We start from the raw sequence: 16,560 nt of genomic DNA on the forward strand, positions 1-16,560 counted from the left end.
CAGGATTTAGAGAATTTTGTTCCTAAAAGCTTAATTCACAAGACTGTATTCCAATCCCTTAAATCTATGATAAGCATTTGCATTTCAATATCAGCAGTATCAACTTCCCCATCCGATGTTTCAATAATTAAATACTGTACAATGTATACTAGATGACAACCAAAACTGCTGTGTGTAACTACAACCCTTAATAATGCATATAATGCTGCTTCTGACCATATTCTATTATTGCTTCTTTAGGTGATTCTAGGAATTCTTCTCCCTCCATCAATTCTTAGTTTAGAGTTCAAAAACAAAGATGAAATGCCATACATGTCCCAAGCAAATGAATTGGAACTGCAAGAAAAGGAAGTGGAAGAACCAGACAAGACTGTAAAAGACAAAGAAGACGATGACATGGAGCTAACGGTATGATTGAGATTTGTATTGCTGATCTCTATTCAGAGTATATCCTCCCTAGAAATGCAATATAGGGTTATTATTGATCAACTGAATATTGCAATTTCGTGTGTCATGTGCAGTCATCTTTACCTCTGTGTAACATTCCATCCACACTCAGTCATCCTGCTCAGCCCTTCACCTCTTTCCTTAAACACTTTTAACTTTACTAATACCCTGTTCTGGTTCACTCAAAATGAACTGTCGTGTATGCTTCTAACAATGACTCCTCTGGTGTCTGTCTTGAATTCATTCCCTTTCATGCATTGTTCTTGACTTTACTAATATTTTCTATATTTTATACAGTTATTTAGATTTGTTACGTATTTTAGATACTTTTTAAAATTTGAATAACTTAAATGATATAAAAGTTGCAAAATTATTTTTAATCATATAGCCTTTCCCGGCAATCAGGTTTAGTCAATATTTACCACTTTTTTCATCAATCAACTGTAGCTTCCCCAATCTATTCTTATATTGGCTTCATTGGCTTAATTTTTCACTAGACAAATGAAGCTTTGATGTTCATGGAAGCAACTACCTACAGATATATGAAGGACAAAAATAATCTTATTTAAAGGGATGGGCGGTTTAAAATAAAACTTTTTTATGCAGGGAGTGGTGAGGGTGTGGAGTCGCCCACCTGAGGAAACAATCCAAGAAAGAATGGTGGACTTCAAGACAAAATTAAATGCTGTAAGTACTCGGGACCCATTTGTCGTGTCCAGAGGGTGAGCAGGATGGACAGATTTTTTTTTTGTTTTTCTTTTGCTTTTACCACTCCTTCACTCCCTTCATCTAGTATTCTGGTTTAGATAACCCATTCACTTCATATTCTTAGCTCTTTTCCCATCCTTCACCATACAAGAGTGCATTTAAATTGCATTTGGATGATCAAATTGGTGCCATTCTAAGCTAGCTAATCGAAGCATATAATAAAGCAGAGAGCATGTCCTGGAATTTTGTGAATCCATGTATTATATAAAATAAAATTGTTCTCCTAAACAGTATATTTCACAGCTTTGTATACATCAAAATCTCCTTGGCTGTTGTAGTGTACCATTAACCATTATGAACACACAGTCCAGTCACCTCCTGCTGTAGCCACTGCTGTCAACAGTGGTGTGCAGCCTGCAGTGGTTGGAAGTACTGACCACAAGTGGAATGGAGACCAGACTTTGTGTTCACTTTGTGAGTGCAAATTGGTTTGATATAGTAAATGCTACAAGTTAACAACATCTCATGCGCGTCTCATGCTAACAATTGCTGAATGAGAAAACTTGTATTCAAAGAGTTGATATATTAAATGCAAATAGGTTGTGTACTTTGTAAGTGAATGTTTACTTTATGAAGGAATTTTCTCTTAGCTTAGTGAATGTGATGCTAATTCACTTTGCAAAGAATACTCAGTAAGTGCAAGGTAAATTAGAAAAAAAAACAGTAGTTTGACTTGTACCTGATTGGATGATGGAAGTCAGCACAGCTTCACTTCTAAGGGGAAATTCTGTTGCAAAATGAACAGCCTATTTACCTTTAGTAAATCAACCCCATCGCATCATCCATTGATGCAAGTGCTGAAGGTTGTATATAGAGACTAGCACATGTTTCACAGCAGGACCTTAGCAGATAGCATGTAAGTGAACCCCAAAGGGATTGACATGTTTTATATATGCAGCATTATAAAGAATGGGGTTCTTTTACTATTGCTATGCACATTGAGGTCTCTATTGACCCAAGCAAATAGAAGAGGTAGTGGCCCTGAAACCTTATTGCAGCAATTGCAGAGATGGAAGCACAGGATCAGCACAATTAGGAACAATAACTTGTACCCAAATTTACTGTTCTTCTCAAGCTTGCTTACCATAAATATATATGCAGACTTAAAGCAGTAACCAGCTCCAGCTAACAAGTGAAAAACCCATATCTCCCAGGAGTCCTATACAGAGATTAGGGAGCATTTGACATGCACATGTTTTCAGGTGATGAGAAAGTCTTCACAGCATCTGTTTTGGAAAGTCAAAGAAAACATTTATAGGAAGCTAGTTTGTCATCTCCTTACCCCTCTTCAAACATTAAAATGTAGGTTTACCTGTTCGAAAAAAAAAAGTAAACTAACACTATACACTTTCTTTAAGGCTTCTGGGACATATCAGAACAATTCTAATTGGTCAAAGCGGTCATGTGCCAGCATGTGACCAAGCAGATTCACTCTGATCCTTCCCAGAATCCCCAAGGAAAGTAGAACAGTGGGGGTTTTAAATCCCAGAACAGCTGCACCAGCTTCACAGCCACTGATAGCTAATCATCCATGGAGGTAAGTGGTGGGGAGGGTGAAAAGATGAACTTATACTTTAAGTGCAAGAAGACATAAAAATAATTTTTTATGATAAAACTTTGATTAAGTCACAAGCACTCTGGACCACTATGGAGCATTTTAAAGCAGTGAATGTGAAGGGATTTAATTGGGGAACTTGTTGATGTATATGTCTCCTACATTGAAAGGGTTTTCAACATAAATAAAAAAAAGTGGTGAGATAGTTTATAATTATCCAGTGTTACAAATATTATAGCTATGACGTGAATTTACTGTACATAAAAAAAGAATCTATACTAATAGAGCTCATTTACACTCATTTGACTTCAATGCACATTAAAGCACCTATTGCTTCAATGTGCTTTTGATTATGTTTCGGTGGTGTTTTTTTTTTAGCTTTAATGAAGCCTGGCGGATGCCCTGTGTGTGTGTTTTGATATCCATGCCTGCACTTTCTCCAAAACAAAGCAAAGCTAAAGCTGAATAAAAGCCTCTCAAAAGTTTCAGGTCCTTCAAGCTAGCTTTGTCATAGACTTCTATGGAAGCTTTGAAGACACTTTGAAGTACCACTAAAGAGACATGGGGTATAATTTTTGAAGCAAAGCAAACGCAACATGTGAACAGGACTGTAAGCTAACCATTTTATTTAGTGACAAGCGCTTTGATTGGCATTCAAAGTGTCCAATGCCACATTTTGAAGCAAGTGTAAATAAGCCCTTAGTGAGGCCCTTGTGCTAAACTAGAAAGCAAAAATGCAAAACCTGTTTCATGTTTGGAATAGTAGGACAGGAATAAAAATTCTGCTCAAATTCTATTCAGATATTGTTGCTGATGGTTTATTCACTGGGGAGATTTACCCTTACTTTCAATCCTGTGACTGATTTCCATGATGTTAGTGTAAATGAGTCTCTATTACCATATAGAGTTTCTTGTTAGCCCATCCTAAAGTGTATCAACACAAACCCTAAGGGAGGTTGTATATTGTTGATGTTGCTACACAAAGGAGTTCCTAATAGGGTTTGATATTAGCATAAAGTGGAAAATGTTTAAAGTATAAAAGGGCCTTTTCAAATCTTTTATTTCCCTTAAATTGAAACTTATAGGATTGCATTCATAGCACATAGAAAATCAAATTGGAAAAATGTTTTTATAAAACATGTTTCACTTTATTATGCTAATACTGAACCTTGCTTGAGACACCTCCAGGTAGCCTTTAAAAATGTATTGCACCTTTATTTGTGTCTATAAATTGAGTAGTGTGCAGCATGGGCTTATTCCAAGTCTCAGCACAAAATGGGAGGAACGTATTGGTTACTCTAGGCAACAGGAGCTTTTTCTGGTTTAAACACTTAGGACCTTGTTTGTTTAAAGAAGGCAACTCCTCTTTACTGTTTATTTTTAGGTGTTCTAAGGCTAATGTGAAATGCATTCAAAGAGAATAGTGCACGATTACTTTAAACCAGTCGCTGTTGCTGGAGATGGTACATGTTCTCTGTGCCTACTGCCTTTGTGTTTTCATTGACTTTACACTAACCCCAAGCAATTTCTACATCCAAGCCATCTTGAAGTGTCATTGCAATTTGCATGGTTTGTCTCCTGATCCTGCATTTTACAGCAGACTCTGGAAATGCCGTCTTTATTTAAAGTCGTAAATTAGGTGGAAATAAGGACAATGCTTTGAAAGTAGTCTCAAGCTGATTTGAAATTTAAATTCTGTTATATTAAGGATGTGTCAGGCAGTAATTAAAATTAATGAAATGCATGGACTCTTTTCAACAAGACACAAAGCTCATTTCTACAGAATAATACTTGTCAGAAATTTCAGTTTCGAACAAAATAAGACAAAACAATGGGTTTAATGTTTACTGTGAAATTCTTCAATTATAAAGTCATGATTAGTGTTATTCTACATTGATCAAAACCAGCACAACAAACCAAAACAGACAGGAAATGTTGTGCAAAGATGAAAATTCAACTCAGCAATACGGCAGACTTCTTGAGTGGAAAGTAGAGTACATCCAGCAAATCTTACCATCCGTTTTTTTGACTAAAAGCTTTTCACAAGAAACGAAAAAGTAATTGTGCTCTTCACTGCACACGCAATATTTTTAATCACTGACATGTTAGTGTTCCTACTTGATAATAAGCATCAATAAAGTTTTTTACAATCACTATTGTAAAAAAAATGAAGGCAGTACCTGCTAAAAGATGGTACAATACTGATATTAGGCAACAGTATGCTATTGATGAAGAGAAATTACAGCCCAGCTCATTTAACATCATTTTTAAAATATTGGATAGAATAGGGAAAGTCTAGGACATCTGTCAAATTTTTATTGTAGTCTTGTGTCCCATGGGCAGATTTCAGGAAGTGAGAGGAAATCTTTTGAATAGGGACACAGAAAACACACAAAATACATTTTTAGTAAAGCCTGGAATGTTTAGAACTTTTGGTATTGCTTTCTTCTATAGTTGTTACCAAAATTCTCCCCATTGAGGTCATAGAGAGAAATGTTAACTTTTCCCCACTCTGTCAAAAACGTGGAAACATTTTTAGAGTTAGGCTTAAACCTGATTTAAACAAGTGTGTGTCTTGACATCAAAATTTCACCTCCTGTCTTGGGGAAATCACTTTTTCCAATTTTGTGTACTAAAAGTGGACATATATTATCATTACTACGTGTCTACCCTAATTAAATGCCATTTTTATGGTTACCACTAAGCAAACAATATATCCTACTTCTACCTAACAGATGTGCCTGTTATCCTGGACCCTCTGCACCACACTCAAATACAGAACATTAGGCACATATAAATTAGAAACACAGTTCATTAGATGCTATGCTCAGACTTATGGATTTCAGGTTCAATGTGCTGTGCCTTTTCTGATTGGGATAGGTTCTGTAAAAATATTAATATTAACATCTTGCTGTTCCTTGGGTGGTGGTGGATCAATTGCAGTTGTATGTTACATGTCTCTGTGTTACAATGTTCTACTTATATTTAATGTATTGCAGTATTCCAATGTTAGGCCACAGATTCATGTGCTAGTTACATTTACAACTGCCATTGGTAACTTCTTTCATCCTCTGATTGGTTGTCGTTTGTTTCTTACCAGCAACGTTTGTTTTCCTTTTTAGGCTTTCTTTCTTTATTTTCAACTGGTGATCCAGCCAATGAGTATGTTGTTTGAGACAAACCATATACCACTGACAGAGGTGCTTAGAATAATCAGCCTTTATGTAAATCCTTTATTCCAAAAGTAAAAAAGAAACTGTTTGCTGTAACTGCTTAAAAAAATGTTAGCTGGAGTTTGGTAGCAAGTTGTTGGCGTAACTAAATCTGCTAGTACATATAACATTCACCTCCACCCAGACTGACAATGCTGCTGTCCAAAGGTTTCTCTGTTGCTTCTTCATTCAAGAATGTAGCCACCACAATACAGAAGTTGTGTTAATGCCCAGATCACCAAGTGAAAACGGAGGGGAAAAAAACTAAAAATGTAAAACGTATACAGCCACCACTCCTAAGCAATGGTAATCTGCAATATATTTCCAAGTAAAACTAATAACATTTAAAACGTCCAATACATCTTATGTCCTTAAAATGCCATAGTAGCGCTCATGCCAGTCCATCCACATGTGACAAACTTTTATATGATTCAGCATATAAGAAAAAGGTGAAATTACTTCTTTAGATGGGTGAAGGTTTCATTACGGTGATCCTAGTTGTGCTGGTGCACCTAGGTGCATGATCTCCACGACGACCGGAAGTGACGTTTGCATGTCAGGCCAGCTGGGAACTACTAGGAAGAAACAGCGCAACTGTTCGTACGACACAGGCGGCTTTCTATACAGCAGGACCGGTGATTACGCTACATTTTTTAAACATATTGCTCTATTGTTTTTACAAGCTAGTACGTATATTCTGTATGGGGGCATTAGGCTACAATAAAATTTTAAAAGCTGGATTACGCGATGTGGCATTTTTACTTTCTTATATGATCCTGCTCTATTGGAGCCATCTATACCTCCACCTCAACAGAATTAGTGGATGACTTGCCTTTAAAGTGACAGCAAAGGAATACCTTAAGGCATATGAAATATTAACATCTGGTGAGTGTATACCCTAAGGGGAGTGTGACTCGCGTGGTGGCGTTCTGGGTAAGTGGTGTATGAGTGATAACAACTAGGATCACTGAAAAGAAAGCTTCACCCGTCTAAAGAAGTAATTTCACCTTTTTCTTATATGTTGAATCATAGAAAAGCTTTTCACATGTGGATGGACTGACATGAGCGCTGCTATGGCATTTTAAGTGCATAAGATGTATTGGACTTTTTAAATGTTATTAGTTTTATTTGGATATATTTTTTTTTATAGTAGCTGCTGATACAACTAATATAAGATATTTTGTTTTATTTATCTTATTTAACATAGTGGCTAAGATTTAGCGCTATGTAGTTAATATCATCCCTTTGAAGAGTTTTTCTTTTGGCACTGAGTGGTGTCAAAAGGCTGTCACTGTACACCTTTTCTGTTTTTAATCTGCAATATATTACTTTTTGAGGGGTTTTGGGTTTAATACCGTTTTAAGTCCTACTGTCACAGTAGTATGTATTTACATATACCAGGCTATGGCTCTGCCCCAGAGGCCAATGGGCATTAAAATGTGCCCAAATACAAAGAACAGGTTACACAAAAGAGGTTACTGAGTATTTTAGTCATACAGTAGATGTTAGCCAGGGTCATACTTTCAGAATGTAAAATTAATTTGTATGTGATAGCTTCTCTTTGTGATAGCTTCTCTTACCAACTGCAAGTGAAACATAATATTGCGACAGCCATGCAAAATTAAAACTATGTATACAAGTACATGTAAAGAACAGTCGGACTTTCCGACGGGAAATGTTCGATGTGAGCTCGTTGTCGGAAAGCCTGACCGTGTGTATGCTCCATCAAACATTTGGTGTCGGAATTTCCGCCCACAAATGTTTGAGAGCAGGTTCCCAAATTTTCCTTGTTGTCGGAAAGTCCGATCGTGTGTACACAAGTCCGTCACACAAAAGTTCACGCATGCTCTGAATCAAGCAGAAGGAGCCGCACTGGTTATTGAACTTCCTTTTTCTCGGCTCGTCGTACGTGTTGTATGTCACCACGTTCTCACGTTCTGAATTTTTGCCCAAAATTTGTGTGACCGTGTGTATGCAAGACAAGTTTGAGCCAACATCCTTCGGAAAAAAATCCATGGTTTTGTTGTCGGAAAATCCTATTGTGTGTACGGGGCATAACAGTTGGACAGAGGTTATTACCTAAATGTGAATCCACATCAACAGGTTGTTGGATTCTTAAAATTGTTATCCCATACAATATAATAATATAAGTAATATTGAATATTGTTTTGGTTACTGTAGACCTGCTATAGCGAGACTATTCTCTTCTAACTACCATTGTTCCCTGTTTACCTTTGCTAAGTGTGCAGTTGTAGGACTGTTTCCATCTTCTATGGAAGAATTCACACAGCATTCACTGCACAAAGTGCTGCAAGTAATCATCAAATCAGATGCATTATTTGCAATTATAGCAGTATAGAACCAGCATTACCAATGTAAAAAATATTTTTACATGTTCTGTTGGTCCATAGAAAGGCTAAATTGCACCATAGAGGTGCAAAGAACAGTCTACACAGTACCTCATATGTTAACGTTGGAGAAATGTATATAGAAGGGGTAAACCCTCTTTTGTCAACTTTCCTGTCTCCATATTTGTCTGGATGTATGTCTGTATGTTTGCTTTGTTTGGATCTTCTCTTTTTTGCCTGTAACCCCAGTTACCTTTCTTGGTATAACGTGTGCATTCTTTGACACCCTTTGATGCTCTTAATTATTTGTTTTTACTACAAATTGTTTTGGTGTTTGTGGCATACCTACCTGAAGCAAGTTTGCTGTAAATGTTAATGTTGATTGCATTTCTTCTGCAAGTCTTTGTGAAGAAGATATACATCATACCTCCCAACTTTTATCACACAGTATGTAGGCAAATGATAGTAGTCCCCATATAAAAAAACAAACACAAGAGGGCGCCTCCATCTAGGTGTAACAATTTATTTTCCAATAAAGTATAAAAGACAATAAAAATTCACTCAGAAGATAAAAGTGTATCAAGACTTGTCATAAACCCATATAGACCTCCACTGGATCACCGTGATGCTGCAGAGCTCAGCAGGCACGTGGCTAGCTGAAGCAGAGTTCTTGATGAAAGTGCAGCTGTCATGCTTCAGGCTGGAACACAAGCATTGCAGCTTCCAGAAGTGGCAAGTTGGCTGCGGCTCTAATCAGCACCTCTCTCTCAGCTGGCTAATTACAGGAAGTGGAGGGGATGTGGCTACATGTTTCAGGGCAGACAGGAGGGCCTCTTTATCAAACCAAATGACCAGTCCCCACCACATCCCCGGATACATGGACCACAAAAATCGAATATGCAGAAAATGACTGGATAAACCACAAAAATGCTTTTTTTTACCTCTATTTTTCCTTTATATAGGCTTTTGAAAATAACAAATGCAGTAATATAGAGGTTGGATAAAAGTTCAGTGCAGCATAACAGTTTTGGTAGTAAAATAGTACATTTTGTATAGAAATGTACACATCAGACCAAAAAGAGGAACATCTGAAGCTGCACAAGGGATAGAGGGATTTGGTCTGAAAGAGAGACAGCCCCTCCAAATGATGGACAGTTGGGATCTATGATGCACAGTGAATGTTCCTTAAATGTAACCTGTCACAGTAAAATGATGTTGTGTCTGTGGGCTTAGAAGAACATGAGCATCTGCTGCATGTAAGGTGGCATAAATCTTGCTGACTGTATCTGTATCTGGACAGTTTTTGACAGCGTTACAAGGCCTAAAAGGCTGAAATTCTTTCACGGACAAATTTAGGACTGCTTATAACCAATAAGTGGTGGAGAAGAATCCTATTTGTGTTTAGCATTTATTTTGCAGTTATAAAAAATATGTAATTAAAGTAGAACTAAAGGCAAAACTTTTTTTTTTCATTTTAGATAGAATAAGAGAGGGGTATAACCCCTATCAGTCTTTTTTTGCCATCTGTGTCCCATTGGGGAGGTTTTTGGATCACTTTCTGTCCCATATCCACAACAAGAAGTGGGAGGAAATCCATTCAAAGTGAGGGAATCCTGGGGTGACACCAGGGTCACCAGAAGATTCCCCCTCTATTCCCGATCTGGTGTCAACCAAAAATTTGGAATTTTATTTTTCTCTCACTTTTGATAATAACTGTAAATAGGATAAATAGAGAGGGTGAATCTTCCTCAAGGCCCTTTTCACATAACCGTTCCGATTAGGTTCGCCTGATCAGACGGTCCATTCACCCCTATGGACTGGCGGGTGTAAAGTGACACGTGTGGCCGTTTACACCAACCTACCTCCAGTCTGATCCAGTCCACTGAAAACAAATGGTAGGGATCCGTTCTCCTTCGTATAGGAGGATCGGATTGGAGGGAAGTCTGGTGTAAACCAGTAAAAAAGAGCAGGCTGTGTCCATGTCTACTCTACATAAACTGAATGGACATGAACCTGTCATCTGCCCGCTCTGCTCTGATCAGCAGGGGATCAGTGGACAGATCCCCTTCAGATCAAAACAGAAGTTGCCCGTATGAAAGGGGCCTTTCTGGGGCACAGACAGCAATAAACACCTGACAGGGGTTCTAATCTCTCTCCACTCTATCCAAAACAAAAAAAAGAATTGCCTTTAGTTATAATTAAATGCAAAAAGTACAGTAGAAATGCAGTTTACTTTGAAAACTCTACAATGGCTCAACTTTACCTGGAAAGAAAATGAAGGAAGGAAAATTTTGTAACACAGAACATATTGCTAATGCACCTTCTGAGTAACAAATCAAATTTACTCTTTTACAGGCAATGTTGGCAAGAGGTAATGGGGATTCATCCAGAAAGAAAGATGATGAGGAGCATCCAAGACACCGGCTTATACCCCTGGGAAGGAAGATCTATGAATTTTACAATGCACCTATAGTTAAATTCTGGTTTTATACAGTAAGTTTCCTATAATTGCTTACATTATTAATATTATTACTACAGCAGTACATAGTGTGGCTATATATCCTGCACAGTAGTAGAGGAAATTCAAAGGGTTTGCTAGCTTATTAATATCTTTTAGATGTTTTTGATCATACCTAGTACATTACTTCACAGATTTAATAAACACTTAGATCATTGCGATACTAATAAGGTTTTTTAACCCCTGTATGCCACATTAAAGCTTTGTTCACACAGGCTTCAGCTAGTATAAGAGCACTGTGTGCAGCAATCATTTAGGAAGCAAACATTTGCAAAGTTTCCAACAAGCTTCAAGCAGCTTTGTTGAAACCAGCCAACACGTCCTTAACAACAGCTGAATGTAAAAAAAACATTGCCGGCAATTAAAAATTGTGAAAAAAAATGGCATGGGGGTCCCCCCCAAACTATACCAGGCCCCTTTGGGTCTGGTATGGATTTTAAGGGAAAACCCACACCAAAATTAAAAGAAAATGGCGTGGGGTCCCTCCAAAAACCATACCAGACCCTTATCTGAGCATGCAGCCAGGCAGGCCAGGAAAAGGGGGGACGAGCGAGTGCCCCCCTCCTGAACCATACCCAGCCACATGCCCTAAATATGGGGGGTGCTTTGTTGATGGGGACAAGGGCCACAACCCTGGCTGGTTGTTGTGGGGGTCTGCAAGTAGGGGGCTTTTTGGGATCCCAAAGTCGCCTTTAAAAAGGGGGCCCCCAGATCCCGCCCGCCCCCATTTGAATGAGTATGAGGTACAATGTAAGTGTAAAAAGAAATAAAAACACAGAGACAGTTTTTGACAATTCCTTCACTCACGTCGAAGGCTCCCGCAGTCTGCCTGCTCAACCGTCTAACAATTCTTAAATAGCAAATGGGCGGAGCTACCCAGAGACATCACCTGGTGCATGCTGGGTCAGTGATGTCACAAGGGGGTGGTACCACCAGGTGACATTGCAAAGTGAAGCTTTGCCTCATTTACTAGACTCTGGAGAAATTGCACTTGCAAAGTGCACAGCCTGTTTGCCTTTAGTAAATCAACCCCACAGTCTTGCCTGACCAGTACTAAGTGAACTCACTCTACCTGTTGTATTCTTTATTTATTTTACAGTACAGAAGCTGAAAAAAATAAAAGGAATGAGACATTATGTGCTTGGGCCAACTAGACGCCCCAACAAGTTTAGCAAATCAGTATCTCATTTAGCTCCCTAGGGACCACTTGTAACTGAAAGGTGGATGTAGCATTTCTGCTAGTAGACCAAAAAAAAAATAGTGCATTGAGTGCCATTCAGAATGAAAAAGTGGCAGTCACATTCCCTTTATGATCAGTAACAGTAAAGCAACGGAAACCTGCTCACAAAAAAATTGTATAGTCTGTGTGTCTCCATGGTTATGATACATACGGTGGGGACGGAAAGCATTCAGACCCCCTTACATTTTTCACTCTTTGTTATAGTGCAGCCATTTGCTAAAATCATGTAAGTTCATTTTTTTTCCTCATTAATGTACACACAGCACCCCATATTGACAGAAAAACACAGAATTGTTGACATTTTTGCAGATTTATTCAAAAAGAAAAACTGAAATATCACATGGTCCTAAGTATTCAGACCCTTTGCTCAGTATTTAGTAGAAGCACCCTTTTGATCTGATACAGCCATGAGTCTTTTTGGGAAAGATGCAACAAGTTTTTCACACCTGGATTTGGGGATCCTCTGCCATTCCTCCATGCAGATCCTCTCCAGTTCTTTCAGGTTGGATGGTAAACGTTGGTGGACAGCCATTTTTAGGTCTCTCCAGAGATGCTCAATTGGGTTTAAGTCAGGGCTCTGGCTGGGCCGTTCAAGAACAGTCACAGAGTTGTTGTGAAGCCACTCCTTTGTTATTTTGTGCTTAGGGTCGTTGTCTTGTTGGAAAGTAAACCTTTGGCCCAGTTTGAGGTCCTGAGCACTCTGGAGAAGGTTTTCGTCCAGGATATCCCTGTACTTGGCCGCATTCATCTTTCCCTCGATTGCAACCAGTCATCCTGTCCCTGCAGCTGAAAAACACCCCCGCAGCATGATGCTGCCACCACCATGCTTCACTGTTGGGACTGTATTGGACAGGTGATGAGCAGTGCCTGGTTTTCTCCACACATACCGCTTAGAATTAAGGCCAAAAAGTTCTATTTTGGTCTCATCAGACCAAAAAATCTTATTTCTCGCCATCTTGGAGTCCTTCAGGTGTTTTTTAGCAAACTCCATGCGGGATTTCATGTATCTTGCACTGAGGAAAGGCTTCCGTCAGGCCACTCTGCCATAAAGCCCCGACTGGTGGAGGGCTGCAGTGATGGTTGACTTTCTACAACTTTCTCCAATCTCCCGACTGCATCTCTGGAGCTCAGCCACAGTGATCTTTGGGTTCTTCTTTACCTCTCTCACCAAGGCACTTCTCCCCCGATAGCTCAGTTTGGCCGGACAGCCAGCTCTAGGAAGGGTTCTGGTCATGCCAAATGTCTTCTATTTAAGGATTATGGAGGCCACTGTGCTCTTAGGAACCTTAAGTGCAGCAGAATTTTTTTGTAACTTTGGCCATATCTGTGCCTTGCCACAATTCTGTCTGTGAGCTCTTCAGGCAGTTCCTTTGACCTCATGATTCTCTTTTGCTCTGACATGCACTGTGAGCTGTAAGGTCTTATATAGACAGGTGTGTGGCTTTCCTAATCAAGTCAAGTCAGTATAATCAAACACAGCTGGACTCAAATGAAGGTGTAGAACCATCTCAAGGATGATCAGAAGAAATGGACAGCACCTGAGTTAAATATATGAGTGTCACAGCAAAGGGTCTGAATACTTAGGACCATGTGATATTTCAGTTTTTCTTTTTTAATAAATCTGCAAAAATGTCAACAATTCTGTGTTTTTCTGTCAATATGGGGTGCTGTGTGTACATTAATGAGGAAAAAAATGAACTTAAATGATTTTAGCAAATGGCTGCAATATAACAAAGAGTGAAAAATGTAAGGGGGTCTGAATACTTTCCGTCCCCATTGTAGGTAAATCAGTTGATCATCAATGGGGTCCACAAACTTTTTTCTCTTGTCCCTCTAAGGCAGACATACAGTGGTTGATTTACTTGAGCTTAGTGAATGTGGTGAAATTTCACTTTGCAAGTATACCCAATCACATGAACAAAGGCAATTATTATGTATTGAACCCACTATAGATATATATATATATATATATATATATATATATATATATATAAAAGTTATATGAATAAGAGAAAGAGGGAGTATACAACCGGGGAACATCAGGTTAGGGCCATGGAGGGGATTTCCATCTCACATAGTCAACCATCTGAAAGGTATTGAATCCACGGGTCCCAGAATCTCCTGAAGGCCTACATCCTGTCATTTAACACTGCAGATATTTTTTATTATTCAATTGCCAGGAGAGTTTTGCTTTCACAAAATTATATGGAATAGATAGTGTTTTCCATGATCTGTCTATGGAAATTCTAGCACGTGATAAAAATGCCTTCTGGATCATTCGGAATATCCCCACTAAACCTTCTTAGCAATGTTTCAGATGAGGGCTTGCTAAGATTTATTTGGGTAGAGGAATATATGAAATTATATATTCTGATCCGGAATCACCTAACTTTAGGGGAGGACCAAAATATATGGTATAACATGCCTTCCAGTCTGCATCTTCGAAAGCATTTGGGTGAAGCATCAAGCACAGAGGAGAATCAAGATGGAACCATATATGTATCATCCTATGGCCTCATGTACACTGCTGCTGATAAACAGACGTTTAGGAGTAGTTGGGCTTTTTTTTCAGCAGCCCCTGCACTCTCCTCTATGTTATCTTATCTGTACATGTACACAGGGTCGTTTATCGTCGTTTAGCAACAGTTGAGTTTAGTGGCATTTTTTTTAAAGCAAAAAATCGCATTCAGGAGTTTAGAGAGAGATAGATTTTTTCTGCATTGTAGGCATTTGGGAGGGTATACTGATCAGTACAATCTGTTATTTGGAAAAAAAAAAGATTCTAAACGAAAACACTAATGAACGCCGCTAAACGCGCATAAACGCATATTGCCACTTTGGGCCCAATTTGGACATTTTCACTTAAGGGTGTACTCACTTCTGTTTCCAACGGTTTAGACATTGATGGCTGTGTGTTGAGTTATTTTGAGGGGACAGTAAATTTACACTGTTATACAAGCTGTACACTCACTACTTTACATTGTAGCAAAGGGTAATTTTTTCAGTGTTGTCATATGAAAAGGTATAATAAAATATTTACAAAAATGTGAGGGGTGTACTCACTACTGTGAGATACTGTAAATGATTTAGATGTCCTAAATACTAATTTATGCCATTCTGCCAGTTCCATTTCCTTACCCGTGTCTTGTTCCCATTTTTCAATATAAAGTAAGGATAACATAGACTATATTGTGGAGATATGGCCTGTCATCCTGTCCAGATTCCTGCAAAGATATTCAAATTATATCATTGTATTCAGATCCGTTTGTGATTCGGTTATGGTCCATGTGGGATGAGGGTTCAGAGTGTGGAAATGTATTAGTTGAGCTAATTGTGCAGCATGAATGTATTTTATGAGACCTTGCATTCCCTTTCCTCCTTGGCATTTAGGGGTTTATAGCATCCGCTTATTAACTCCAGCCTGTTTATTACCCCATATTAGTTTTAACAGTCTCTTTTGGAGAGAAAGAAGATCAGATTTCAAGTTATCTATTGAGTTCTTTCTGAAAGATATAAAATCATTGGCAGAATATTAATATTAATAGAATGTAACCTCCGAAACCATGAAAGTGGGGAACTGGGACCACTTCTCGAGGTGTTCTGAGAGTTTTCTGAATAGGGGATAGATAGTTACATTTATTGAGATTCTGAAAGGAAAAAGCTAAGTTGATGCCCAGGTAATAGAGGGCTGCTCATTTAGTAAATTATGTTACTAAAGCTTTTAGCAGGTAGATTTGAATTTACTGCAAGGTTACAAAATGAATGATTTTTGTGTAGTATTTTGTACATACATTTCAGTTCATAAAATGATCACTCTGGTTAAACACCATTTAAAATTTACACATTATAGTAAGCTGAGCCTATTGCGGTCTTTGGAGATAAGTATGTTACACAAAAGGTTGCCGTGAGCTTCACTGGAATTAAACCACATGTTGACTGTATGTATGTGAATAAGTAAACCTTTACTGCAAAAATATGGAGGCTGTCATTACTAGCCTCTCCTTTTGAAAAAAACTAGCTCTGGCTCCACTGTGACATTGTTTTTTTTCAGGGCAGTGACTCAGAAACAGTTTAAACCAGAGACAGCCAGGAAATTTGCAGTTTTAGAAGTTTAGATACTTGAGAAACCCTCATTGATGGGATGGCAGTGGGTACTGACAGAGCATGTTAAAGGGGTTGTAAAGCTTCGGTTTTTTTTTTGTTTTTTTTTAAATAACAAACATGTCATACTTACCACCTCTGTGCAGGGGTTTTGCACAGAGCGGCCCCGATTCTCCTCTTCTAGGGTCCCCCAGCTGCGCTCCTGGCTCATCCCCGCATCGAGTGCCCCCATGGAGAAGCACTCCTGTGTCCTGCTGCTGTGTCCATTGACACAGACAGCAAGACTCTGCCCCACCCCCAGGCTCCAGCGCGTCATTGGATTTGATTGACAGCAGCGGGAGTCAATGGCTGCGCTGCTATCAATCGATACA

General features: G+C 38.7%; 1 protein-coding gene across 2 annotated transcripts in view; it reads left to right on the plus strand.

The window, feature by feature from the left end:
• The window catches only part of TRPM3 (transient receptor potential cation channel subfamily M member 3), a 579,111-nt gene that overhangs the window by 490,453 nt on the left and 72,098 nt on the right, over positions 1-16,560 (plus strand). The window contains exons 17-19 of one of the 2 annotated variants that reach the window (XM_073634544.1): positions 241-408; positions 1,054-1,134; positions 10,686-10,823. In XM_073634544.1, coding sequence (XP_073490645.1) covers positions 241-408; positions 1,054-1,134; positions 10,686-10,823 — 387 coding nt within the window. The remainder of the gene's footprint in view (positions 1-240; positions 409-1,053; positions 1,135-10,685; positions 10,824-16,560) is intronic. The other variant, XM_073634551.1, reaches the window with a different exon arrangement.

This window comes from Aquarana catesbeiana, linkage group LG01 (assembly GCF_042186555.1).
Source record: "Aquarana catesbeiana isolate 2022-GZ linkage group LG01, ASM4218655v1, whole genome shotgun sequence".
NCBI lineage: Eukaryota > Metazoa > Chordata > Amphibia > Anura > Ranidae > Aquarana > Aquarana catesbeiana.